The 19,338-nt window shown below is 49.5% G+C and overlaps 1 protein-coding gene and 1 long non-coding RNA gene across 6 annotated transcripts; one reads left to right on the top strand and one right to left on the bottom strand.

Moving 5' to 3' along the window:
• Positions 1-306: 306 nt before the first annotated feature.
• On the bottom strand, positions 307-18,709 carry B4GALT3 (beta-1,4-galactosyltransferase 3). 5 transcript variants are annotated; one of them, XM_077920741.1, is made up of 8 exons: positions 18,554-18,673; positions 16,077-16,140; positions 15,683-15,990; positions 10,517-10,752; positions 8,789-8,979; positions 7,803-7,925; positions 4,145-4,249; positions 307-2,907 (listed from the first exon to the last, which is right to left on the bottom strand). In XM_077920741.1, the coding sequence occupies exons 2-8, from the start codon at positions 16,085-16,087 to the stop codon at positions 2,310-2,312; spliced, it is 1,572 nt and encodes a 523-aa protein (XP_077776867.1). In that variant the 5' UTR covers positions 16,088-16,140; positions 18,554-18,673; the 3' UTR covers positions 307-2,309. The 5 variants fall into 5 exon arrangements, with proteins under 5 accessions (XP_077776867.1, XP_077776868.1, XP_077776869.1 ...); XM_077920742.1 differs by having other exon boundaries at positions 16,077-16,137; positions 18,554-18,670; XM_077920743.1 differs by lacking the exon at positions 16,077-16,140 and having other exon boundaries at positions 18,554-18,709.
• On the top strand, positions 18,504-19,069 carry LOC144325899 (uncharacterized). Its single transcript, XR_013391057.1, has 2 exons — positions 18,504-18,630; positions 18,830-19,069. It is a non-coding gene; the product is annotated as an uncharacterized LOC144325899 (long non-coding RNA).
• Positions 19,070-19,338: the final 269 nt, after the last annotated feature.

Raw genomic sequence — 19,338 nt, 5'->3', positions numbered from 1 at the left:
ATGCCCTAATTGCAACCTTCCAGGGGCTGCAAATTGGGGGTTTGGTGCGGGGCAGAGGCAAAAGTGGCTGCATTTGGAGCTTATATTCCAGCCAAGCAAAAGCCAGAGGATTCTACTTCTACCCACACCTATCTCCACCCTTCTAGCGACATTATTCAAGGGCAAGGGCACACAAGGAGAGGGCCTGGAGGGGACAGTCCCCAAGGGCCAACTAGAGAAGGCCCGAGGGCCACATCTGAGCTCTGGCCCAGAGGTTGGCCACTCCTGTCTGCAGAGGGCCAGGGAAGACAGCTCACTCTTTTCCTCTTTAATCCATGGACCATGTTTTTATTTCATTAAAAAAATCGGTTTATCAAAAACTGAGGCAAGGGACAGCAGCTACAGCGAGAGAGCACGAGGACTCCATAAATAGAATAAATAACTACACACCACTGCCAACAGCTAGAGCGATTGTGAGACGCACACCTGCGGAGAGGAAGAGGAAAGGGCCTTTTCTGAGGCCGTGGGGTGGGGTGGGGCACAGGTTGCAGGCTGGGACCAGCCCTAAGAGAGAGAAAAATGTGTGTGTGGATGTGTAGAGCTGGAAGAGGGCATTGTGTAATGTTAACTATATCACTATAACTTCCGTTCACAGGAAGTTTTACAATCTATCCCCTTTCCAGCTTATATTTTAAAAACCACCATGATTCAGCAGCTACAGAAAGTACAGGGCTGATCAAACCCCATTTCCAATGGTCCACATAGGCCTTTTTTCAGGCAAGGAAGGGAGCCCAAGGTGCTAAAAACAGCCTGGGAGGGCAGGCATCCAGCGGGCACCTTAGCCTATTTGGGATGGGGATTAGGGTACAAAAAATGGCACAACACCATTAAAAAGGGACCTCCTTGGGAAGGAATATATTGCACGACAGCCCAAAGTTGAGAAGTAGCCCCACTTTTGACCCAAAAATGAACCTAGGACACCTTCATGCCATACATTTAAAGACCTATCATACCATTTTAAATGCCTCCCCCCAAATATTCATGGGAACTATTAAGGTGCTGAGAGTTGTGGGAGATGACCCCCTGCCCTTCCCCTCATGGAGCTGAAATCCACAGTTCCCTGTGAAGAGGGATTGAATCCCGTTCGTGAGGTGAACTAGGGACACCACAGCAACTCTCAGCACCCCAAACGAACCGCATTTCCCAGAATTCTTTGGGGAAAGCCATGACCACAAAAGTGGCACTTTAATGCTTTCAATGTGTTGTGTGAATGTGGCCCTAATCCTTGGACATTAAAAAAAAGGGGGATTTCTTGCTTGGCTCAGAATGATTAAATAGGTTCCAGCATCCATCTGCATCCAGCTCCAGAAAACGTGAGAGGGGTTGGTTCAGAGAACTGCAGGAAGCAGCCATCTAGGTTTCAATTCGATTGGGGGAGGGGGGAGACGGACGACGACGGGGACAGACCTCTCCCCTACCAAATGTTAGGTTCACCACCAGCACCTTGACTGGGCAGAGTTCCTCCTCTTAAGGAAGGAGGGTGCCAGAAAAATAGTGTTTGTATATGGACGTATTTCTTTCAACAAGTCTGGCTAAGCAGGAGATCCACGCTTCGCCAGCCTTTTGAAGAAGTCACCCAGCAGCGCCAGGCTGTGGAGTGCCCCTTCTCCAAACCAGGCAGGGAAGAGGCCTGCATCTTTCCACTGGGATGGCATGAGCCCAAGGGCTTTTGCAGGAGCGGCTTTTGCTTCTGAGGGAGCCTGGCACCAGCGACAGGACAGAGCTCGGTGGATGTGCCCTCCTCCACTTCAATCGTACGCAGCCGCCTCTTCCCCCTGTTCTGTCTACCGCCTCCGACAAAATCCACCAGCATGCAAATGTCACAGCAGCTTAATGACCCCCTTTAACGGTACAGAACACCCCCAGGCCCTACAGTGAGAGTCAGCCCCAAATCCAAGGGGGTATGGCTGCGCAGCAGCGAGGCTTAACTCTTCTGCAGAAAGTTGGTGGCACCTCTGAGGTAGGGCCAAAGTCTTTGGGAGGAGACGGCACCGCAGGTGGAACCAGGAGTCAATCGCTGAGGGATCAGAATGTGGAGTGCATTACCCCCCCAGTGGAAATTTAACTACCATTTATTGCCCCTCCCAGGTCTCTCTCCATTGTCCAGTCCGGGTTTGTTGGGCCCTGGTGACCCAGCAGACACAGAAAAGGCAGCCCGATGGGCTCTAGGCCACAGCCTGATTATTATTGCAACTCCTACGATTGGTTCTAGAGGCTTGAGGCTTGGCTGTGGTGCCTAGTGCCCACCGGCTTGGACTGCAGCACCCGCCCTAGCCGGCGCTTCCTGGGCCAGTGTGATTGCTCATGGGCTTCTGGACCGGGGAGGCAGGGGTCTTCAAAAACTCTGCCTCCGCTCGCCCGGGTAGATGCTTCCCAGCATCCTCTGCTTCTCGCTTCGCAGCTTCCGCACTGGGTGCCGCCGCCTGGACGACCGTTCTGAGGATTCCTGGCCTGGCGCTGCCAGCCGCCGCACGGGGGGACCCCACCTCCCGCTCCGCCTTCCCCGCTGTGGGGCTGGTTTTCGTCTTCTCCGGTTTGGGAGCCCCCCGCTCTCCCGTCGCCGAATCCAGCAGGGCCTGGATGGTCCCGAAGGGCACTTCCCCCCATCCCATGGCCCGGGAGAGTTTGGCAAACGGAGTCTTGCGCAGCATCTCCTGGCGGAAGTCGTGGTTGCTGCCGCTCGGATAGTTCCTGCCGCCGAGGCTGGGGATCGAGCCCTTGCCGCCCCGGGTGGCCCGAGGGTTGGTGCCGATGTCGGCCGTGATGTTGGTGTACAGAGGTTGCAGCTCCTTGGAGAGGAGGGTGTACGAGAGGGAGTTCATCCCGTCCTGGGTCCAAGCCCGATGCGTCCTGATCAGCAGGTCAAACCTACGGGGTTGGGGAGAGACAGAGAGAGAGTGTGTATGTGCAAGGTCACATTTGTGCCATACATTTAAAGCACTCTTCTGCCCACCGGTCCTGAAAGTGCTGTCCATGTAGAAAGACTGGGTCGTTATAAAGAGAATAATAAATAATAATAAATTTTATTTATATCCCGCCCTCCCCAGCCGAAGCCGGGCTCAGAGAGGCTAACAACAGTAAAACGATAAAACATTCTAAAATCATTTCATTATCAAATTAATTCCAATCAAATTAATGGCAACCATTGGGTTAGAAGTTCTGTGAGGATTGCCAAAGGAGGGAGTCAAAATAATAATAAATGAGTGGTTCTTAATTGATCGGGGATTCGGGAGTGCTGTATTGTATTATTTATGCAAATTGATTTTCTCTTTAAAGATCTGACCAGGACAAACCTTATTATGTTGAGCTCATATTTTGCACAATTTGTATGTGGTGTCTGTTTGATAATGTGTGGTTTGCTATGCCTAATAAAGGATAAAGGTAAAGGGACCCCTGACCATTAGGTCCAGTTGTGACCGACTCTGGGGTTGCGGCGCTCATCTCGCTTTATTGGCCGAGGGACCCAGCTTACAGCTTCCGGGTCATGTGGCCAGCATGACTAAGCTGCTTCTGGCGAACCAGAGCAGCGCATGGAAACGCTGTTTACCTTCCCGCCTCAGCAGTAACTATTTATCTACTTGCACTTTGATGTGCTGTTGAACTGTTAGGTTGGCAGGAGATAAGGATAACTATATATAAAAAGATCTATGTTGGCTCCCAGGACCGTTTCTGAGCACAATTCGAAGTGTTGCTGCTGACATTTGAAGTCCTAAACTGGCTCGGCCCAGTATACCTGAAGGAGTATCTCCACTCCCATCATTCACCCACTGAGGTCCACCTGCGAGGGCTGGTTCCCTCCCTGCAAGAAGAGAGGTAACAGGGAACCAGGCAGAGGACCTTCTCGGTAGTGGCCCCCCTACCTGTGGAACGCCTTTCCATCAGATGTCAAGGAGATAAACAACTACACAACATTTAGAAGACATCTGAAGGCACCCTGTTCAGGCAAGTTTTGAAATTTAAAGTTTTATTATGTTTTTGTATATGATGGAAGCTGCCTAGAGTGGCTGGGGCAACCTGATGGACAGGTACAAATAATAAAATGATTATTCCTCCAACTGCAGGGTTTTTTTGGGGGGTGGGTGGGAGGAGGGGGGAAGCAGCACACCTGTGTGGATTCTCCTCGTTGCCTTTATCTCCCTTATGCTTCACCATCTTGTAGTGGCCGACAGACACAGGAGGCCGTGAGATCTTCATGCCGGCCAGGCGCACCCTGGAGACACAGAAGCAAGGAGGCCAAATTAGGATTTGCTAGCCCGGCCCTATCATTAGCCACAGTGGAGTAGGTGCCTCAGGCAACATGTTTAGGAGTGCAGGGGGTGGGGGTGGCAACAGAATGTCCACCGCCAACCCCCCTCCATTGGAGACCAGAGCTAGGTCTGCCACAGGCCTGTCACACAGCAAGCAAACTGCTCACTGGGATAGGCTGTCACTATAATGTTACACTGCTGCTGGAAGCATGGCAAAGGCTGTCCATTATCTACCAACTTAGACCTTGTCCACACCACACATTGAAAGCACCACGGCAACCCTTTCAACAGCCATGGCTTCCCCCAAAGAATTATGGGAACTGTAGTCTGTTAAGAGCCAGTGTGGTGTAGTGGTTAAGAGTGGTAGATTTGTAATCTGGGGAACCGGGTTCGCGTCTCCGCTCCTCCACATGCAGCTGCTGGGTGACCTTGGGCTAGTCACACTTCTTTGAAGTCTCTCATCCCCACTCACCTCACAGAGTGTTTGTTGTGGGGGAGGAAGGGAAAGGAGAATGTTAGCCGCTTTGAGATTCCTTCAGGTAGTGATAAAGCGGGATATCAAATCCAAACTCTTCAAACTCTTCTTAAGAGTGCTCAGCTCCCCCGACAGAGCTACAGTTCTCAAGAGTTCCTTGTGAAGCGGGACTGGTTATTAAATCACTCTGGGAGTTGTAGCAGTGGTCTCCTAACAACTCTCAGCACCCTTAACAAACTGCCGTTGGCAAGATCCTTTGTCAGGCGGGAAGCCATGGCGGTTGACGTGGTACAAGAATGCTTGAAATGTACGGTCCAAGGTGCAGATGTGGCCAAATAAATGCACAGACACACGCAGTATGCAGCCTTAGGAACAGTGGGTGACGCTGTCTCATTGACAATGTTCGATAAGAGTCTACTGCTAGGCCTGCCAGCTTCTGTACACAGAATGGGGAGTGTGAGAAGGAAGAGAAGGGGGCGCCATTTTGTTTTTAGCCTCAGGTGGCAAAATATATTGGGCCAGCGCTGAGGATTTATAGTCAGATGGGCTTGGGCCTCTCCAGAGGCACCTTGCCTGGGCAGCTCCCTAACAGAGACGTTGAACCTGCTCTGAGGTCAGGGACTCCTGACCAATCAGGAGGTGGGTAATGTGCATTGCTGCGCTAAACATCCTCCCTCTCTTTTAACGCCAACTCTTTTGCGCAGGGAATTTTCCAGAAGCAGAGCGTAGGCACGCCCTCACAGCCAATTCCCTCCTACCCCTACCCACTCGGGTCTCTCTCTCTCAAGCTTTTCCTTTATCTTCGCCCAAGGTTAAGCATTCCACTGCTGTTCCCTCGCAGCAGGAGGTGGAACAGTTGCCATGGCGACGCACAGTCCTAGTCAAATCCATTGAAGAGAGGCACAATTTGGGAGCCAAAATGCTTCCCTGGGCGAGGCTGTTGGAACCAAGTACCAATTTTATTAATCCTTTGTTATCCATGTCTCTTAGTTCCCTCTCCTCCTCCTTCCTGCCACCCCTCACTGGCAAATCTTAAGATTGTAACCTCCCTGGGGTTGGGATCCTGCCTCTTTCCCAGGGCTTATGTGGGTTTTTTTTGCAAAGCGGTGATAGCGAACCTCAAGCCCAGGGTGGTTGTGAATGCGGCCCTCCAGGCTTCTCTATTTGGCCCTCAAAACTCTCTCCACAGGTCGTACCTTGGCTGCAGTTACACTCTCGCTGAAGGAATAGGCATAGTCTTTCAGTACTTCTGATTCCATCAAGGCTCAAGTGGCCTTAGTGGCGCTGAGTGCCTTCCATCAGCTTCAGCTGCTGGCATCCGTCTCTGGACAGGGACAGCCTAATTCTGTCGCCTGTGCTCTGGGAACCTCAGAGCTGGACTACTGCAATGTGTTACACAGGGGGCTGCCTTTGAAGACCACTCAGAAACTGCAGCTGGGGCAGAATTCGGAGGCCAAATTGCTGACTGGGGCAGGACAGTCTGAACAAATAGTGCCAGGGAACTATTTTCTCAGGGAACTCTGGGGACTGTAGTTCTTGGAGAACAGCGTTCTCCTAACAACTCTCAGCTCCCTTAACAAACTACACTTCCCAGGATTCTTTGGGAATTGACAGTTTAAAGTGGTGTCATAGTGCTTTAAATGTATGGGGCAGGTGTGGAACAATTCCTAGTAAGTAGCTCACAAGTGTGCTAAACCCAGGTTGGTGAGGTGTTATGTACTCAAATTCTAATGTCTGCAGGGATAGATTAAGTTTTTCTTCTGGTGCCCCATTAGATAATTCTTTTATCACCTCAAAAATTCTGGACATGCATTCTTTGGGATCAAATACGCAAAATTAAAGCTTCACATCTGTTCCTTACAAGAGTACAGATCTTTGGACTATATCCAAAGCTAGTTCTATTCAGAATAGATCCAGTGAAGTTAAAAAACATGGATAATCTCTATGAATTTTACCCCGAGTAAAACTAAGTTGGGCACAACCCTCAGAAAACATTTATAGCCCCACCTTTACATTAAAAATCTCATTGTTCTGTGCAGTTTCCCTTTCCACCTTCTCTCACCGTTGCTGAGGTGACCCAACAACATCTCACAAGAGACACCCCACCCCCAGTGTTGGAGCATTTGTGAACATCCCATGGCATCACAGACGTTCAATTCGCCAACAAGTTCAAACCCTAATGCAACAAACACATGGGACTACTGAGCTGGGCGTGTCATCAGGCTTGCTGCAATTTTCTCACCTTACCTGAATGCTGCAGCCCAAACCGCCACAGCCTGCGTGCGGAAAAATGAGCATGCAAGGATCCGACAGCGTGCACAAGGCAGGATGGAAGAGATAAAAAGAGATGATAATGAAGGCGATGAGAAGGAAAACAGCACTCCAGTTGCAGAGTGGGAAGAAGAGAGTGGAACAAACAGAGGCTGGGTGGGGAAATCAGTGCTCCAACAATCCCTGAGTCTTGCAACAGGCAGGGAAAACTACAATACCAAAGAGTGTAAATCTACCAGCTGCAGCTACTCTTCCCACTGCCCATTTTTAACCTAAAAACCATGGCTACACTTATGCCACAGTTCTTCACAATTGCAGGAAAAAAAGCAGGAAGAATGATTATCTGGCCTGGAATTTAGGAATCTGAGCTGCTTCTACCACTTTTTATTTCTTTCTCTCTCTTTTTTTAAAAAAGCAACAAGTTTCTAGTCCTTTTTAAGTTGGTAGAGTTGCCAAAGGCATCCAGGATCCTGTTCTCTCAGCAGCTAACCAAAGCTGATCATCCAGTCTGACCCCGCTGCAATGCAGGAATATACAGCCGTCCCATACGGGGACCGAACCTGCAACCTTGGCGTTATCAGCACCATGCTCTAAACAACTGAACGAACCACCGCCAACCCCTCAGCTACAGTTCCCGCCAAGTCAGGTGCCAAAACAAAAAGAGCAATGCATGTTCTAAGTGAGTGGGCGAAATGGTTGCAGGTCGGAGTGCAGAGGGCGAAGAGACAACGGCCACCACAGAAAGAGAGGGGTGAACGAGGGACACTCACCTGGTGGCGATGTCGTCGTCCTCGCCTCCCCAGCCCCAGTACTCGTTGGGGAAGCCGTTGATCTTTAGGTACTGGTCCGGGGTAAGGGCCGACACACCGCCAAAGTACTGCGAATATGGGAGGCTGGAGTGGGAAAGGGGCAGAAGAGAAAATGGAGAGAAAGGCCACCATTGTTAGTCGTTTTAAGTGACGCTGGGAAATCCATGCGCTAGATATTTCAGAGACACAGGGGTGGGAAAGGCTCTTGACACAAATTTGCAAAGCATTTCCTGTTTTGCATGTGCTAGTGTACTGCATATAGATAGAAAGTCCAACCCCAAATCAAACTTAATTCATATTTGGTCCCTTGGCAATGATGGGAAATTACTTTTGGGTGTAGTTTGGATTTATTCTTTTTTTGAACTGATTCTATGAATTTAATGAAATGGAGTGAGTGCTGCCCTCAAAACACAAGAGCCTTTTTGAGGAGGAGCATCAGGACCTGACTATGTTTTCTGCTTATGTTTTGAAATAGCCCAGAAATGGTGAAAGCTAGAACACTGAACATTCGGCACAGATTTCGAACAATTTCATTGTCTGGAAAAACCAACGAGTGTGGTTAAAAAGGAAAGTCAAGGCAAGGTTCATTTCCTTATTGATTAGTTTCCTTACTGATTGGTTTACCTTTATTCAAAATATGTTAATAGTTCTAATCAAACAAGGAAACCACTTCACAAACATGGCCAGCTCTGAAGAGACGATAATTTCAGTATTTGGCACTCACTTTTCCCCTTTTTCTTTGGAAACCTGTTGGATTCTGCACTTGTTTTTACATTTTCTAATGTTTATAAGTTCGTTCTGCTCTTGTTACGTGCTATATAAAAATTAATACATATATTTTTTTTCAAAAAAACCTAACACCACAGAGCCAGCCCTGAAGACAACCACCCACCCACCACAAAGCACGGTGCTATCAGTCCTGCCCTCCCCTATCCCTGCCTTCTCACTTGTAGCCAAACTTGTTCATGGCGACAGAGACGTGCTTGGGACTCCACGGGTCGCAGATGTAGAGATTGTGGTCGTTCTCGGGAATGAGGTCAACATCGTGAAGGAAGAGGCAGTTCCACTCCTCATCCTTTAGGGCTTCCTTCACGCCCACATTCAGCAGCTTGGCCCGGTTGAAAGTCGCATTGCCAGCCTACGGAGAAGCAGGGTTGAGTGGGAAGACGTGGCAACAGGGCGAGGAGCAAGACTCACGAGGCCCAGCCCTGTCACAAGGCAACTGCACCGAGGGCCTTCTGGCAGTTCCCGCCCTGCGAGAAGCCAAGTTACAGGGAGCCAGGCAGAGGGCCTTCTTGGTAGTGGCGCCCGCCTTGTGGAACGCCCTCCCATCAGATGTCAAAGAGAACAACAACTCACAGACTTTTAGAAGACATCTGAAGGCAGCCCTGTTTAGGGAAGCTTTTAATGTTTGATGCATTACTGTATTTTAATATTTTGTTGGAAGCCGCCCAGAGTGGCTGGGGAAGCCCATCCAGCTGGGCGGGGTATAAATAATAAATTATTATTATTATATTATTGTCAGCAGTGCTAGAAACTCAGAGATATAAGCTCAGTGCCAAATGACTCCTTACAACAAGGTTACAGTCGCCGGAACAGAAGTTTTAGTTGCCATTTTGTGAGGAGATACGACTTGAAAGTCTGTCTTTTCAAATGATGGACTGACTGTGTTTGATTCTCAGTTAAACATCTGGCTAGTTCAGATGGCAACCTTGACCTAGGTTAAGAGCTCTGAGAACTTAAAGAAGAAAAGTCACTTGATCTAGGGAGAGTCCACATATATATTGGCCTTTTCCGACCTTTTCTTAATGGTGACTGCTCCTGCTCAGGCTGCCCAGAAAAAGCATTTTGGTTCCCAAAATTCATTCCGATTGTGGAGATAAAATATAACTGGTAGAATTCCACAGGGCGGTGTATCAGCATGTGAAAACAGCCAAGCTCCAACAATCCCCAGATGGTGGAGGTGTCAGGCGCCGTCCTGGTGCCCGGGCATCTTCACTTGGTCACAAGTGGTCAAAAGCTGGGCACAAAATTTGCATGGCACCTTTGAGTCCTGAGGGCCAGGCCTCTGGCAGCTGCTTTGGGCCTGAGGTTCCCCCACCCAGGGCCGGATTTAGGTTTGATGAGGCCCTAAGCTACTGAAGGTAATGGGGCCCTTTATATGTCCAGCTGTCCTTTGTCAACAACAAATTGTTGCTGTTTTTTGTGTTGAATATATGCCATATATATATATATATATAACCTGAGGCACCACTTTAGCTAATGGGGCCCCCCGCTGCCACCGTTGCACAATTTCTGTTCTCATCCTGAAGCAAAGTTCTTAACCCGAAGTACTATTTCTGGGTTAGCGGAGTCTGTAACCTGAAGCGTCTGTAACCCGAGGTACCACTGTATATGATATTTTAGGGAGCAGGCGGGACCCATTACTTACATCATAGGAGCCTACTCAACACAAAACACTGTTGGTGTATGTAGGTTTTATTTTATTTGTTTTTTTTATCTTGTATTTTGGAAATGTACATCCGGGTTCTTTTCCTTTAACTTTTTTGGGGGCCCCCAAGAGAATGGGGCCCTAAGCTATAGCTTGTTTAGGTTATATGTAAATCCGGCACTGCCCCCACCCCTGGGTTGCATTGAATTAATCTCTCTTTCACACAAATCCCAAACAAACGCACCTGATGGACCACATAGATCCCATATTGCAGCTGCTGGCGCTGGAGGAAGGGGTGTAAGTAGTAGAGCAAGTGGCGCAGGTGCGTCTCCCGGTTGCGGTGCGGGATGATGACGGCTGTCCGGGAGCGTGGCTCGCAGGCGGAAGGGCGGTACCTGCCCCCAAGGCCCACCGCCGGGTTCTTCTCTTGGATCTGCTCCAGATTTGGCACCTGGCTGAAGCTCACTGTCAGGGGGCCAACTGAGATGAGAGTCGGTAGGGTGAGAGGAGAACAAGAACAGAATCAAAAATCCATGTGCAGCCAGCTTTAACGCATTGTGCTCTTCCAACAAGAGCTGCTTACCTCATCTCTCTGATGCAGCGTTCCAAAACCCCCCAAAGAATCTGCCCAAGTTTCTAGTCTTCATGAGGCCTGCATGAATACCCGACACAAAAGCCTCTATCTAAATATCTCTCACCCCAGAGGCAGGGAGCTAAACTAACCATTCCTTCCATGGCGCAAGGAGACTGTGTGCATGCCAGGTGTGGCGACAAAGTTTTAAGCTATAAGCAGGATTTCCCAGAAAAACAGAACGAGAGATGAGCACGCAGAGGCAAGGATAACAAGCTGTTAGGAGCAAATGTTGCTTTGTCCCCACGCCAAGGACATCTGGGTCAGGGATAATCCCACAAGACTGGAGAGAAGCACCCTCGACATCTTTCTTTTATAATAAAATAAGTCAGCGCAATCTGGGTTGGGAGTTGCTGCTCTTAATATGACGGCAGCAGCCCCAGGTGCACAGTGCAACGAGTCAGGAGCACGGGAAGCGCACTTTAAACTCAGTCAGACGCACTGGTCCATCTAGTTTAACACTGCCTGCACTGGCTGGCAGCAGCTCTTCATGGTTTCAGATGGCGGACATTCCCAGCCCTGTCTGGAGAGGCCGGGATTGAACCTGGGACCTGCTGCATGCAAAGTGATGCCGTGCCACCAAGCTATGGCCCTTCTGGCTCCCTGCGCCACTGGAGCTGCCATCACTAGAGGAGGCATCTGTGGGCATCTCAAGCCAAGGCACCATCACCACAGCCTAGCATCCTCCAGGCCCAAAGAAGTCATGTGACACCAGGCAGCCAATCCTGTGCCGCTACCCACTATAAAAGGGTTCCAGGCCTGCCACCCTCTTCCTAATCCAGGCCGTTCTGCTGAGGGAGGTGGCCAGGTCCTCTCTCTTACCTTCTGTTCCACATTCATACTATAAATATAAAGGACTATGACACCACTTTAACCTGTCACGACTTGCCCCCAAAGAATCCTAAACAAACTGTCATTTGTTAAACGTGCTGGAAGTTGTTACGAGACACTCCCAAGTCCCTCCAAAGCTACAATACCCTGAATTCCCTAGGGAAAGGAATTGGTTGTTAAACTACTCTTGGAATCACAGCTCTGGGAGCGACTCGAAATTGTTTTGTGTATGAACATGTAGACTCGTTGAAATTTGTGGAGCCAAGTTGGTCATCTCCATTAATTTCAATGGATCTAAACTCTGAGTAGAACTTGGCTTTTTAGGGTAAAAACACTTTTTTACCCTCAGGTGTATAAATTTTAGGAAATAAAAAAATAAGCTTCATACAACCCTACGTTCCTAGATCTTCACTACCAAAACACTGTTGCTATATATAATCATGCATGGTATCATTTTGGCGCTATTAACATTCTTATCGCTAGCTCTGTTTTTAACCTTAAAACTATTTTCCTGGATACACTGGGCTTTTGTTTTGAAAAATATATCTTCTGCCTTTTACTTTTCTATTGACTTTTGGAAGTTGTGTGTTTCTTGAAACCATCCTGGCACAAGTAGATGGGTTGCTATACTATCTTTTTCGTATTAGACTGCACTGTCAGCTTAGATCTGAGGTAGCTAACATGGCACCCATTATGGTACCCTCAGTTTCCCCAACCCCCCTCCCATTCTCTTAAAAAAAAAATAATTAAGGGAGGGTGGCCTGCTTATCTGTTGGTCTGCAGTCCATTTATTTTGCTGTGCATGTAAGCATTTTGCCTCTTTGGATGTGTGCGAGAGACTCACCGGTTTTTCCACCTGTGAAATGGGTACTTTATGGTGGCCAGAAGTTTCTTAGATTTCCAAATGTGCCCCTGGGCCCCCAAAAGTTGAGGATTCCTGGCCTAAGTTAAAAATATAGATTGCGATCCTACACACACCCCAGGAGTAAGTGCTGCTGAATCCAGTAGGACTGAGTTCTGGAAATTGTAATGCACTGTGCTAAATGATGCATTTATACTGACATGCCAGGGGGGCCACCTGACTGACGCTCGCTGTCCACTGGCAATCTGTGGACCACAGTTTCAGAACCCTTGCCTTAAATTACGTCTAGGGAACCTGTGGGCCCTCCAGATGTTGCTGGACTCCAGCTCCCATCAGCCCAAGCCAGCAAGGCCAATGGTGAGGCATGATGGGACTCATAGTTCAGCAACATCCAGGGGGCCACAGGTTCTCACCTTGGAGGAGTGGTGATTTTGGTTTGCTCAAGTTACTGTTGTAATTAGTACACAATTATACTGTGTACTAGGGATGCGGGTGGCGCTGTGGGTTAAACCACAGAGCCTAGGACTTGCCGATCAGAAGGTCGGCGGTTCGAATCCCCACGACGGGGTGAGCTCCCGTTGCTCGGTCTCTGCTCCTGCCAACCTAGCAGTTCAAAAGGCACATCAAAGTGCAAGTAGATAAATAGGTACCGCTCCGGCGGGAAGGTAAGCGGTGTTTCTGTGCGCTGCTCTGGTTCACCAGAAGCGGCTTAGTCATGCTCGCCACATGACCCAGAAGCTGTACGCCGGCTCCCTTGGCCAATAAAACGAGATGAGTGCCGCAACCCCAGAGTCGGTCACGACTGGACCTAATGGTCAGGGGTCCCTTTACCTTTACACTATGTACTGGCAGGGCTGTCAGTTTGCATGCCATTTTTACAGAATGCAGAAGGACAAGCCCCTGCCCCAAGGAGCTTACAGTCTCAACGTCTAACAAAGGGGAAAAGAGAAGCAACGAGTAGCACGGAAATCGCAGACAATGGACAGGTAGTGGGCATGCTTGAAAATCCTGCCCACACATCCCTGGAAGATCAGCCCCGCTGCACTCAATGGACTGACTCGTGAGGAGACAAACACAGGGTTAAACTGTTCATTGCAACTGGGAAGGGCGTGGGGAACATTTCCCAGCCCAGTGACTACACTCTGTTCTTGGCTACCTCTTGAGGGCCACATGCCAGTGGTGGGTGGAGCCACACACATTAATTTCATCCTTGTGCAATAGGCTAGCTTCTGCACCTGCTCTCTCACGCCCTTCTCCATCCACCCTCCAGATAAGCAGGAGGCAGAGTTCAACCAGACCCAAACCGCAAGGTGAAAAGCAGGGTGGGTGAGGGGTGTGGCCTGGGGAGTGTTGCAAGGGCTGTTCAGAGAGTTCCAAGGGCCGTTCAGAGAGGCCCAAAGGGCAGTATTTGGCCTCTGAGTGTGGGATTTCCCCCCTGCAATAGGGATTCCACAGGAAAAGTGATCAAGCTCATACACAGCAATACAAAACTGCTCCTTCAGCAACTCTGAAAAGGCTCGGCCACTTAATGGGGTGCCATGTGATCTAGTAATTAAACATTTACCCAGGCCCAAGCAGCAGACAAAGAGACTGCCAGCCATAAAGCTGCGATAACCGCCTTATCTTATTTATTTTTTAAGTGGCTTTGAGACTTTATAATCTTGCATAGGTCTGGGTTTTAATCTGGAAATACTGAGCTTTCATGGGAATAGTTTTCTCTGCTGCCTTAGACAACCTAAAACATTTTGGAAAACAAAGCAGAGGACTTTTTCCAGCCTGAGGGCCACGCTCCCTCGTAGGTAATATTCTGGAGCCCACATGCCAGTGCAGGACAGAGCTAGAGGCAAAAGTGTCAGGTCAACAGACGCAGCTCTTAATTTTCTACTGTAGGCAATGCAAAAGGCCTCCTCTGCACTGTGGATTTAAAGCAGCGTAATACAACTTGGAAACTGTGGTTTGTTAAGGGTGCCAAGAGTTGTTAGCAGACCCCTGTTCCCCACCCACCCAGAGCTACAATTTCCAGAGTGGTTTAACAGTTAATTCCTGTTCCCAGGAAACTCTGGGAACTGTAGCTCTGTGAGGGGCATAGGAGGGGTTCCTAACAACTCTCAGCTCGCTTAGCAAATGGCAGATCCCAGGATGCAATGGGGGAAGCCATGACAGTTTAAAGTGGCATAATAGTGCCTTACATGTACAGTGGTACCTCGGGTTAAGTACTTACAGTGGTGCCCCGCAAGACGAATGCCTCGCAAGACGAAAAACTCGCTAGACGAAAGGGTTTTCCGTTTTTTGAGTCGTTCCGCAAGACGAATTTCCCTATGGGCTTGCTTCACAAGACAAAATGTCTTGCGAGTTCTTGCGAGTTTGTTTCCTTTTTCTTAAAGCCGCTAAGCCGTTAATAGCCGCTAAGCCGCTAATAGCCGTGCTTTGCAAGACGAAAAAACCGCAAGACGAAGAGACTCGCGGAACGGATTAATTTCGTTTTGCGAGGCACCACTGTAATTCGTTCTGGAGATCCGTTCTTAACCTGAAACTGTTCTTAACCTGAAGCACCACTTTAGCTAATGGGGCCTCCTGCTGCCACCGCGCCGCCTGAGCACGATTTCTGTTCTCATCCTGAAGCAAAGTTCTTAACCCGAGGTACTATTTCTGGGTTAGCAGAGTCTGTAACCTGAAGTGTCTGTAACCTGAAGCGTATGTAACCCAAGGTACCACTGTATTGCACAGAAGTGGCCAAAGTCAGCATTTTTCCTCACGCACACACAAACCTCTCTCCATGCAGGTAAGCAGAAGGCATTGTTACAGTTCAAGAGCGAATGCACGCAAGGAGGGCATGGAGCAGGCAGGGCTGGTGCGGTGTGCAACTTGGAAAGAGTAGCAAGGGCCAGAGAGAGACACATGAAGGGCCACATTCAGCCCCTGGGCGCAACATTCCCCATCGCCATTTCAAAGCCGATTGTGATTCTCTGTATTCTAGGGCAAGGGAGACTCTCAAGCCCCTCGTATGTCAGAACCTACATTGAACCACCCCTCACCCTGCAGTTTTGACCTCCACACTGATCAACGTGGTCACAGGCCCCACTCACTGAGGTACGGCGACCGCTCCGGGCAGTAGGGCAGAGACTGAGTGGGGCTCCCATAGCGGGGCTGCTGAGGCAGGAGGCTGAGGTTGGTGTAGACGTCGTGGGTCCGGGAGTAGTCGAAGGACGGGTTGGCGTCGTGCCCAAATATCGAGGCCAAGTTCCGGAAGCCACCAAAGGAGAAATAAGCCATGAAGGCAAACTGGAAGCCAATGAGGAGAGCCAAAGTGCAGGGCCGGTCCAGGAGCCTTCGGAGCATGGTGGGGTGGGGGGCAAGGTCTTCTCCCCGGGCCTCAGAAGGACAGCAGTCGCACCTGCAAGAAGGTAGGAGAGCACATCTCTGAAGACCCGTTCCTGGGGAGCAGCAGGGGGAGAGGGATGAAGCTCAGGGGCAGGACACCTGCTTGGCATGCAGAAGGTCCCAGGTCCTTGCCTCTCCTCCTTGCCTTCAGGCTCTTGGCCTGCTGAAGATGATGGAAACAAAGTAGGGAGGGTAGGCTTTTAATACTTTGTTGGAAGCCGCCCAGGGTGGCTGGGGAGACCCAGCCAGATGGGCAGGGTATAAACAATAAAATATTATTATTATTACACACTCAGCCATGACGTTGACTGGGTGACCTTGAGGCCGGTCACCATTTCTCAGCCATAACTTACCGCACGGGGTTGTTGCGCGTTTAAAATGGGGAGAGGGAGAACCATGTACGCCCGCCCCCTTGAAGAAGAGGTGGGACAAAAAATATATATCGAAATAAATAAATGGAAGAGACCCTGAGGGTCATTTACTCCAACTTCTTGCATTGCAGGTGCAATACAAGAATTGCATACAAGTATTTGATTCTATGAAATAACATTATGGACTAGCAACCTGTTGGCAAGGCCGAATGAAAAAAATGATTAACCAACCTCAGAAATCTTCAATGGACCGACAGCCTTGCTGTTACTTTATACATAATTTGCTATTGTTATAATTTTTGGTTCTAACAATAGTACCGTAACTGGCAACAAGGCGTCAGGTTTCCTTTTCTCCCCCTTACAGGCAGCGTCGAGAGACGGCTTTGCAGCGGGACAAAAGAGACACACACACGCATCAGCATTCCCGAAGAGAACCTGACCAACCCTGAGGCAGCATGCTGCCCAAACCTGTCTCAGTTTCCTGCAAACTGAAACCTGCGACTTTTACCGGTTAGGGGGAGCAGGTAAAGTGCACAAGCCAAAAAATTGATATTTTGCCCCATTCTTCTCTGGGAGCCCCAGGAGCTTGGGGCAGTGCACATGGTTCGCCCATCACCCCCCATTTTATCCTCACTGTGACCTTGTGAAGAAGGTTAGGCAGCGAGAGAGAGAATATGAACGTTGTGCAACTGGTTCAAAGTCACCCGGTGTGGTGGGTTGTGGCGTTCAGCTGTCCCTGGTCCAAGTCCAACCCCTATATTTATGAATAAAAAGGTTTGCATAGGAACGTAAGAACCACCTGGTGGATCAGGCCAATATCCTATCTGATCCAGCATCCTTTTAAAGCCACCAGGGTTAGTAGCCTTCAACACCTGCTGAGGGAGAAGTTCCATAGTTCATACCGCACCCTGCATTTTGGCACTAAGAAATAAACTGGACTCTCACATGCAAAGTTCCTGAGCGATTCACACACCGAAGGCTTAGTTTAAGGTTAAAACAGTTGCATGCAAAGCTACACAGATATCACAGTTCCACGTATGCACGTAACAGTTTGGGGTGCAAAATCCAATTTCAAAAAGGGGTGTTTGTGTGTTAAGAAACTAAGATTCTAGACCTCATGTTTCCAGAGATATGCTAGAAGAGCACTTTGGGAAATGTCCGAAAGCTGGCAAAATAAGGTTGGCAGTGGCAGAGCACAGGGCTTCCATTCCCTGCATAATCTCCAGATTATCGGAAGCATAATATGTCATACGTCATCTTCAAAGTGTCAGAATAAGCCGTGCAACAAAGACACAGTATTTGGTCCTAGGAAACTGGCTGAGGGAGGGGAGAAGAGAGAAATCCTCTGGGAGCAGCATAAACTAGGCATGGCAACATTTTAGCACTGTCTGTTTTTACCCACCACCACCACCCATTTCTTGAACAGCCAACAATAAAGGAATAGACCTGTGTAACTCAAAAGCTGGCGTGGTTCATTTTGAACCCAGCAGGTTCAAGTAAGAACTCTCCATCTTGGCGCTGCCTGGTTCCCCCTGCTCCTTTCCCCATCCCACCCTTTTCCTCGCACATCCCGCAGAAAATTAAAGAGCCCTGAGTAACTCAAAAGGTAGCACACTTCCATTTGAACACAGCTGCATCCAGCAACTTTCCTTTCCTCCCTGACCTGCTTTCACCTGTATATAATCCTGGCGCGACCGACTCACCTGTCCTCCACCGGGTCCCTTCCCAATCTCTGCTCTGAGCAACCACCTCCTTATAAAAGCCTCGCCTTTTAAATCCCAGCGGGATACAGGTATGGATATCGCACACACATATCTAATTATTTCGCAACGGAAGCACCAATTCCATCCTGCCGCTCAAAATCTGGGATGATCTCTACGACTAAAGCTCAGTTGGCAAGGGAGGGGGATGGAGCCCAAGCCGAGCCCCTCCCCCACCCTCTCCCCTTTAGGATCCCTTTCCCGATCCAATCCCCATACAAACGCCAGGGGAGAAAGGAGGGCGCGGGGGTTTGCAAGAGGCGCCCCCCGCCTCCCTCGCCCAGGTGCAAGGCTCAGCGCCACCCTGGAGCCCAGGTGTCCCCTGTTCGCCGGGTGGAAGAGCCTCTCCCAGCGGCGCCCACCCTTCCTGCAAAAGAGCGCCCCCACCTCGGCCCCCAAGGGTGCGCGCCTGCCCTCCCGCACCTCCTGCCCCGCCCTTGCTCACCTGGGAGCCCTCCGCGCCAGGAACGCCCGGCTCTTAACCCCACCCCAGAATCAGGAACACCGCCGCCGCCATCTTCAGTAGGTAAAAGGGGAAAAAAAGGGGAAAAATGGAATTAAGGGGCGGGATGCTTTGGGGAGGGGGATAGGAGAAGGGCCGGTGACGTCGAATAACAGGGCAGGCCCAGATACTCCTCCCTTTAAAGCGCCCTGCGCGCGGAGGCAGATGCAGGAAGTCCGGAGGCTGCAGAGATTTTGATCCGATTTGATTTTTTTGCAGTATTTTCTCCCCCCACGGCGGAAGCTCCAGGATTTGGTTGACTTTGGACGTCTGAGGCACGGCGGCGTCCGAAAGGCGAGAGAAGCCCTGAGCATGCACAGAGGGCCCGCTTCCTCCTCGCCTGCTGCCACCGCGCTAGCAGGAATCGGACCCTACTGCGTGACAACATTGGCAACATAGGAACGGACAGCTGTAGATGCACCCTCTCTTTGGATAAAATACAATGATATTTGGAATGAATTTACATAGAGTATATTAGTTTATTGACAATTATGTGTTTATTAGGATAAGAATATATGCAAGTAAGGTAATGTAACAGTATCTTTTTTCATCATCACTCACTTTTTTCTTTTCCCCCTCACTCTTGTCTTTTTATAAATGAAATTCTAATAAAATATTATTAATAAAAAAGGAATCAGACCCTACTGGCAGGGTGGGGCTTTGGGGGGGGGAATACATAAGCACCTTGGATCTGTCCACTCTTGAAGAAAAATGCTCCATTTGCTGCA

Source organism: Podarcis muralis, chromosome 16 (assembly GCF_964188315.1).
Source record: "Podarcis muralis chromosome 16, rPodMur119.hap1.1, whole genome shotgun sequence".
Lineage (NCBI taxonomy): Eukaryota > Metazoa > Chordata > Lepidosauria > Squamata > Lacertidae > Podarcis > Podarcis muralis.
This window is presented reverse-complemented; position numbering and strand designations above follow the sequence as displayed.

Coding starts and splice junctions, on each gene's coding strand:
- B4GALT3 (XM_077920741.1), bottom strand. Junction 10,753..15,682: donor GGAGCGGTCGCCGTACCTCA/GTGAGTGGGGCC, acceptor CTCTCATCTCAG/TTGGCCCCCTGACAGTGAGC. Junction 4,250..7,802: donor GACGACGACATCGCCACCAG/GTGAGTGTCCCT, acceptor CTGTGTCTCCAG/GGTGCGCCTGGCCGGCATGA.